This window comes from Mus pahari, unplaced genomic scaffold, assembly GCF_900095145.1.
Source record: "Mus pahari unplaced genomic scaffold, PAHARI_EIJ_v1.1 scaffold_4485_1, whole genome shotgun sequence".
NCBI classification, from domain to species: domain Eukaryota; kingdom Metazoa; phylum Chordata; class Mammalia; order Rodentia; family Muridae; genus Mus; species Mus pahari.
The window spans coordinates 98,217-106,886 of NW_018393870.1; the positions used below are offsets into that span (position 1 = coordinate 98,217).

The window sequence follows — 8,670 nt, forward strand, 5'->3', positions numbered from 1 at the left end:
AAGGCCTGGGCCATGTAGTGGGAGTGGGTGGGTAGGGGAGCAGAGGTGGGGGAGGGGTTTAGGAAACTTTTGGGATAGCATTTGAAATGTTAATAAAGAAAATAATGATAATAAAAAAAGAATTTGAAAAAAAAAGAAAAAGAAAAAGATTACTCAAGTTAACCACAATTATTCATAATAAGCTGAAATCATTGCTAGTCCATAGAAATGCTCCCAGCTACAATTTTAAAATGTTAACCAATCAAGTAACTGTTAAATTGGAAAGCACCTACCCTGCTGTTACTGTGATAAAAAGGCAAGGCTTCACAAGCTTCGGACATTCCACACCCAACCACTGCATTGGAGAGGTTGGAGGGTAAAAGCTCGAGTTTGAATAAAGTCTCTTTGCTTTGGCATATGAGTGGAATTCCTGCTTGAGCATGGTGGTCTATGAGAACCTTGCAATCTGGGCATAATATTTTGGGGCTCTTTTGGGACCCCCTCGCCCCTCCACCAGGATCCCAAACCTTTAAAGTCAGAGATTGATTTTTAAGTATTCTCTGGATAATTGTCTGAGTGTCTGCCTGTTTTAACTCTAGTAAATTTGTAAACCTGTGATTTAGCACTGACACAGAAGACTGCAGCAGTTTCACTAGACCCCAAGAGTCACCAGTGCCAAGAGAACTACCAGATCTACCAGCAAGGGATTAGATCCTCTAATTTCTTTAGAGAGACATTTCAGGTCCTGCCCACTTTGTCATCATCTCACTTTGGCTTTTGCTACTGTATACCAATCGGCATTCATATTTGTGTGTTCTTTGGCGGTTTGTTTAAATCATGTCTGGATTATTTTCTTGTGTTAAAGGTTAGAAGGATTGAACAGACCCAGATGTCTCCCTCCCCCCAGTGCTTTTCCTGGATAAGTTTAAAAACTTTAGAACAGATGGTAGGATGGACAGACTAATAATTATTGGCAGGTGGTAGTGGCCAGGTTTCCATGGTGGCTGGCCACCTGAAGGGACATTTTACAGGAAGTCAAGGATGTCATCTATAGTCTGACCAGACACACAGACCAAGTCCCCTACATTACCACCTGGAAAGATCCCAAATACAACCTACCCACCTGACTAAAACACATCCTAGTGGTTAAGAAGACAAGGCAGAGAAACCTAACCCAACTGCCACCTCCACCTTTTTTTCAGGATGTGGATTTCCTTCTTTCATCTCCTTCCATCTACCAGCACTGGCCACTTCCCAAACCTAGAGTAACTGTAAGAGTGGAGGGAAAGCCCATCAAGTTTCTAGTAGACACAATAGCCTAACATTTGGTCCTCACAGAGACTCAAGGAAAACCATCAAACAAGTCATAGTTATAGGGGGCCACAGGCAACAATCAAGATACATGGACTAACCAAAGAATAGTGGCCCTCGGGATGGGATGGGTATCCCACATCTTCCTAGTCATGCCTGAAAGCCCCTACCTCCAATTAGGAAGACACCTGCTAACGCAATCAGGACCCACATCTCATTCGATCCCAAGGAAAACTCCATCACATGTCAAGATTGGGAGCCAATACAGGCCTCACTTTACCTTTAGAAGATGAATATAGACTGCACACACAAAAATGAAGCCCACCGGAGAAGGAATCTCCACATGGCTGTCATGGTCCACCTCAGCCTGGGCAATTATTCAGGGAATGGGACAGGCAGCTCATCAAGACCCTATTTCGATAGAACTAAAACCAGGGTCTATCCCAGCTCAGGTTAAAAGATATGCGACGACACTGAAAGCCAAGAAGGGGATCGTTCCCTGACTTAGAGATTTGGGGATTCTTACACCCTACCATTCTCCATGGAACACTCTGCTCCTGCCAATTAAAATACCTAACTCCAATGATTATAAGCTCCTGCAGGACCTTCAAGAAGTCAATAAGGGAGTTCTGGACATCTACCCCACTGGTGCCTAATACATACATTCTCTTGAGTTCATTAGAGCTGTCCAAAACCTGGTAGACCATATTAGATCTTTAAAGATGCTTTCTTCAGCCTAACCCCAGGACCTAAAAGCCAGATGCTATTTGCCTTTGAATGGCATGGTCTTGACAAATGATTCAATGGACAACTTATTTGACCTGGCTACCCCAGGGATTCAAGAATCCGTCCACCATTATCGATGAGGCCCTACATGAGGACCATGGCCACACCCCAAGACCACCCTCCTGCAACGTGTAGATGACCCCCTAGTGGCAACCAGAGGTCCTGGAAGAATGCCAGCAAAGCAAAGACTTACTGGTGACTCTAGATGTTCTGGGGTAACAATCATCAGCCAAAAAGTATCAACTATGTCAACAGAAGGTAACGTACTTCAGCTACATTCTGAAGGGGAGTCAATGATGGCTGTCGGAGGTCAGAAAAGAGACTCTTCTGAGAATCCCTACTGTGATATCAAGGCGGGAGGTCTGCTTGTTCCTCAGGTCAACAAGGTTGTGCCGTTTATGGAAGATAAAATCACCAAAGAGACTTCCAAATGGACTGAAGCTCGGGAGGACTCTTTCAAAGGACTTAAACAGTCTTTATTGATGGCTCCTGCCCTTGGGCTGTCTGATGTGGCTAAGCCTTTTCACCTCTGTGTGGATCAGAGCAAAGGCATAGCCAAATGAATCTTAGGCCTGGTGCTAGGCCCATGAAATAGCCCTGTGACTACCTGTCAAAGACACTAGACCCAGTAGTGTCAGAATGGCTGCCATGCTTGTGTACCCTCTGGGCCACTGATCTGCAAGTCAAAGATATCGACAAATTAACACTGGCAATAGAACTATATATCATCACCTCATGCCATCAAAGGGATCCTTAAACAACCCCCAGAACAATGACTAAGCAACACTTGCTTGACTCATTACTAGAATTTACAGCTCAGCACCCCCACAAATCTGCTTCCTGCCAAGTACAGCCCTAAACTCAGCCCCCTCACTTCCAGACCTGGATCTCAGGGGACCTCTCCATGACAGTGTTGGGGTCCTGGGCCAGGTACACAGGCCCAGAAATGACTTTTCTGGCCATCCAATACTGGACACTGACGTCACTTGGTACACAGATGAGCAAGTATATACAAGACAGAGGTATGTGGGGGAAGTAGTGGTGTCCAATTCTGGAACTGTGTTGGGCTTAGCCGAATCTGACAGTATTTTGGCCCAGAGAGCAGAGCTAATTGCCCTAAAAATGCCCTCAACCTGGTCAAACGAGTCAATATTTATACTAATACAGATAAGCCTTTGCCACTGGGAATATCCATGGGGCCATGTGTCAGGAGAGGGGGCTGCTTATGACTGAGGGAAAGAGGATTAACAACAAGCAAGAAATCTGAGACTCCTTTCTGCTCAAAAGCTAGCAATCATTCACTTCCCCAGCCACCAGAGGGCAGTGGTGGCCAAGCCAAGGGCAATCAGAGGGTAGACTTGGTCTCAAAGGCCACTCTTAGTCCCACACCAGCCCTCCGGCCCTTTGGCTGCCAGATTCTGGGCCCTACAAGAGAATCCATATTATACTCAAGAATGCATAAAGCACAGAAAAACTCAGATACCAATGGCTACAACTCATGAGACTGGCGGGTGACAGGGGACTGTAAGTCAATCCTGTCAACTTGCTCAGAACCTGCTCACACCCATCCACCTGACCTGGGTGTGAGGAAAATGGAGGCCCTCTTTTATCATGCAGACTTGAAGATAATTCATCTAAAATCTTTAGTGGGATAAATTGCCTTCAATTACATCGCACTTATAGGCCCCAAAGTTCTGAAGCAATGCCTCACCAGCAAGCTTCCCAACGCTGACAACAAGTCCGAAGAAAAAGCCTCCTGACAGAGAGGCAACAAACCAGGAGTTCATTGGGAAANGGACCTCACTGAGGTAAAACCAGGACAATATGGATCCAGGCCAACATTAGTCCCTGTAGATACTTTTTCAGGATGGACTGAGGTCTTCCCTGGCACACATGAAATGGCACAAACAGTGGTCAAGAAGATGTTGGAAGATATCCTTCCTAGGTATGGTACGTCAGCTGGGTTGCACTCTGACAACGGACCTGTCTTCACTTTTAGTGGCCTGTGTATTCAGGCTAATTATGATAACCAAAAACCTGTTTGCAGTGTCCCACACATAGGCTGAAGGAAGCCTGACCCCAGTTGGCTCTGATTAGGAAATAGAGTTGCCAACAGCCAAGGGTTGGGCAATGGGGAGGGGATGGGGAGGGGATGCCATGAGAGGGGTGTAGGATGAACCATGCAGTGAAGGAGCAGGAGGGTAAGACAGCTGGAATGTAGGTTCACAGGCAAGAGGCCCCATGGGAAGGCTGCCCAGAAGGAACCAGCAGCAAAGGTAAAATATAGATTTAGAGTGAATTAACTCAGGAATATCAGAGGGAGAGTATTAGCCGTGTGGAGGTTTAGGTAGGGACCAGCCACTGAGCTAGCTAAGGCATATTAAAAATAAGCCTACATGTGTGTGTGTGTGTGTGTGTGTGTGTGTGTGTCATTCTTTTATGAATTGAAAACACTTGGGAAGGTGGATAAAAGCACGTACTTGTACCTGCCTGGGATAAAAGTATAGAGGGGTTTTACTGCATCACTCACAACTCAAGTAACACAGGGAACAGCCAAGACCATTGGGGGTGGACTGGAAATTACATTGTGTTTATAGGCCCCAAAGTTCAAAACAGGTAAAAAGGATGAATTGAAAGGGTCTCTGACCTTAAGCTATACTACAGAGCAATTGTGATAAAAACTGCATGGTACTGGTACAGTGACAGACAAGTAGATCAATGGAATAGAATTGAAGATCCAGAAATGAATCCACACACCTATGGTCACTTGATTTTTGACAAGGGAGCTAAAACCATCCAGTGGAAAAAAGACAGCATTTTCAACAAATGGTGCTGGCACAACTGGCGGCTATCATGTAGAAGAATGAGAATCGATCCATTCTTATCTCCTTGTACAAAGCTCAAGTCTAAGTGGATCAAAGACCTCCACATAAAACCAGAGACACTGAAAATGATAGAGGAGAAAGTGGAGAAAAACCTCGAAGATATGGGCACAGGGAAAAAAATTCCTCAACAGAACACCAATGGCTTGTGCTGTAAAATCAAGAATTGACAAATGGGACCTCATAAAATTGCCAAGCTTCCTGCTTGTGGACGTTGTACATCGTGGTGCGCACTAGGCTCCGCACCACGATGTACAACGTCCACAAGCAGAGCTATTGGATGGAACACAGGGTCCCCAATGGAGGAGCTAGAGAAAGTACCCAAGGACCTGAAGGGGCTGCAACCCTGTAGGTGGAACAACAATATGAACTAACCAGTACCCCCTGAGCTCGTGTCTCTAGCTGCATATATAGCAGAAGATGGCCTAATCAGCCATCATTGGGAAGAGAGGCCCCTTGGTCTTGTAAACTTTATATGACCCAGCACAGGGCAAGGCCTGGGCCAAGTAGTGGGAGTGGGNGGGTAGGGGAGCAGAGGTGGGGGGAGGGGTATAGGAAACTTTTGGGATAGCATTTGAAATGTAAATAAAGAAAATAATAAAAAATAAAAAAATAAAAAAAATAAAAAAATAAAAAAATAAAAAAAAAGAAAGGGTCTCTGAAAAGAGACCCTTACCAGATTAACCATGGGAGGAGGGCAGGAACCGGGTGGTTCTCCTCCCCTTCACCCTCTATAGGGTCAGGAACATGCCCTACACTTTGGAACTGACCTTCTTTTGAGGTCATGTATAGGAGACATCCCTCCCATGATTCCCAAGCTAAAATCAGATGTAATAGCTGAAGTGCCTGCTAGACATATATTTGATTCCCTCAGTGCCCTAGCTTATACCCAGAAGGACTTCTGGCCGTACCTGAGAGCCAGCTATGAGGCTCCTCTACCTACTCCTCATAATTGCCTACAGGTGACTTGGCACTTGTGAATGAACATCGGAAACCGTCTTTAGCCCTGTGGAGAGGACTTTACACAGTTATGCTGACTACAATCACTGAACTTAAGGGAGACAGAATCATCACCTGGATTCACCACACCCAAGCTTGCCTCAGAGACCCTCCTCCTTCATACCCTGAGGACATTGCACCCAGATGGCAGGTTGTCGAAGACAAAAACAATCCCTTGAAACTCAAATTGCAAAGTTTATACTTCTCTTAGCCTTGCTTTTAACAAATAGCCGGCTCTAACAACCCTCACCAGTCGTATGACCTAACTTAGATTATCTATGATGCTTCTATGGGTGACATCCTTCAGCTGGTACATAGGGTGGCCCCATAGGTGCCTGATATCCCAACCTCATCTTCTATTTCTAGGACTTCATGGTGGTTACCTGATCTAGTCCCCACCTAAAGGAACTTTATTTTTATGTCAGTGCAGGACATACAAACTTTAACAAAAATTGGAGAGCAAAATGTGGAGGGGCTCACTCTTACTATTGGGGATCATGGGACTGCGTGAGTATGGCTATTAGGTGGGCAAATCCAGTCAAGGATGGTTTTATTGAGGTAACTAAACAGGACAACTTCCCCAAAGATCACTTATGGATGGGTTTGGCCTAGTACCAACATTCTTCAACCAGCAATATTCGAAACAAAAACTATTCCCACCCTCATAAAATTCACCCAATAAGGAGAGGCAGCTATGTTATAGGAACTAGAAAAAACCTCGTTGCTAAGGACCCGCCTTAACTTATGTTCAGGAACAGGGAATTTATTTTCCATCTGTCTTGTCAGAGAACCATGGTTCCTCCTAGACCATTGAGGCCAAACCCAGTGTTGGCCACACACAAACCCACATTCCAAAGGTCACTGTCACCTTAGGTGTCACCCTAATCCCCAACAGGATTGCACCCTCAGAGGTCCAGACACAGGACCTTCAGACTAGTAAGAACATGCCTCAAAGCTCACTGTCACCATAGGGTCTACCCTAATCCCCAAGAGGATTGCACCCTCTGAGATCCAATCACAGGACTTTCAGACTAGCAGTGACCTAGTCCCCTTCACCTATGAAAAGTTACCTATGAGATTCTGAATGTTACCCATAATCATCTCACTTCTTTCTTTTTAACCAAATCGAATAATATTTTTTCTTTTTTATTAGATATTTTCTTCATTTACATTTCAAATGCTACCCTCAAAGTCCCCTATACACTTCCCTTGCCCTGCTCGCCAACCCACCCACTCCCACTGCCTGGTCCTGGCATTCCCCTGTACTGGGGCATATGATCTTCAAAAGACAAGAGTCTCTCCTCCCATTCATGGCCAACTAGACCATCCTCTGCTACATATACAACTAGATACATGAGCTCTGGGGGGTACTGGTTAGTTCATATTGTTATTCCTCCTATAGGGTTGCAGACCCCTTTACCTCCTTGGGTACTTTCTCTAGCTTCTTCCTTAGAGGCCCTGTGTTCCATCCAATAGATGACTGTGAGCATCCACTTCTGTATTTGCCAGGCACTGGCATAGCCTCACAAGAGATAGTAATATCAGGGTCCTGTCAGCAAAATCTTGCTGGCATATGCAATACTGTCTTGGTTTGGTGGTTTTCTATGGGATGGGTCCCCGGGTGGGGCAGTCTCTGGATGATCCTTTCTTCTGTATCAGCTCCGAACTTTGTCTCTGTAACTCTTTCCATAGGTATTTTGTTCCCCATTCTAAGAGGGAACAAAGAATCCACTCGTTGATCATCCTTCTTGGGTTTCATGTATTTTGCAAATTGTATCTTGGGTATTCAAAGATTCTAGGCTAATATCCACTTATCAGTGAGTGCATATCATGTGAGTTCTTTTGTGATTGGGTTACCCAACTCAGGATGATATACTCCAGATCCATCCATTTGCTTACAAATTTCATAAATGCATTGTTTTTAATTGCTGAGTAGTACTCCATTTTGTAAATGTACCACATTTTCTGTATCCATTCCTCTGTTGAGGGACATCTGGGTTCTTTCCACCTTCTGACTATTTTACATAAGGCTGCTATGAACATAGTGGAGCATGCGTCAGGACATCTTCTGGGTATATGCCCAGGAGAGGTATTGCTGGATCTTCCTGTAGTCCTATGGTCAGTTTTCTGAAGAACCTCCAGACTGATTTCCAGAGTCATTGTACAAACTTGCAATCCCACCAGCAATGGAGGAGTGTTCGTCTTTCTCCACATCCTCACCAGCATCTGCAGTCACCTGAATTTTTGATCTTACCCATTCTGACTGGTGTGAGGTGGAATCTCAGGGTTCTTTTGATTTGCATTTTCCTGATGATTAAGGATTTTGATCATTTTTTCAGGTGCTTCTTAGCCATACAGTATTCCCCAGTTGAGAATTCTTTGTTTAGCTCTGTACCACATTTTTAAAATAGGGTTGTTTGATTTTTCTGAAGTCCATCTTCTTGAGTTCTTTATATATATATAGGATATCAGTCCCCTATCTGATTTAGGATTGGTAAAGATCCTTTCCCAATCTGTTGGTGGCCGTTTTGTCTTATTGACAGTGTTGTTTGCCTTACAGAAGCTTTGCAATTTTATGAGGTCCCATTTATCAATTCTCAACCTTATAGCACAACCCATTGCTGTTATGATCAGGAATTTTCCCCCTGGGCCCATATCTTCGAGGCTTTTTCCCACTTACTCCTCTATAAGTTTCAGTGTCTCTGGTTTTATG

At 44.6% G+C, this 8,670-nt stretch overlaps 1 protein-coding gene across 1 annotated transcript in view; it reads right to left on the reverse strand.

Annotated features, from left to right (window-relative positions):
* Positions 1-2,147, reverse strand: part of LOC110315765 (UL16-binding protein 1-like) — a 16,636-nt gene extending 14,489 nt beyond the window's left edge. The window contains exon 1 of the mRNA XM_029534775.1: positions 2,120-2,147. Within this exon, the coding sequence (XP_029390635.1) occupies positions 2,120-2,147 (28 nt within the window). The remainder of the gene's footprint in view (positions 1-2,119) is intronic.
* Between the last annotated feature and the right edge of the window lie 6,523 nt (positions 2,148-8,670).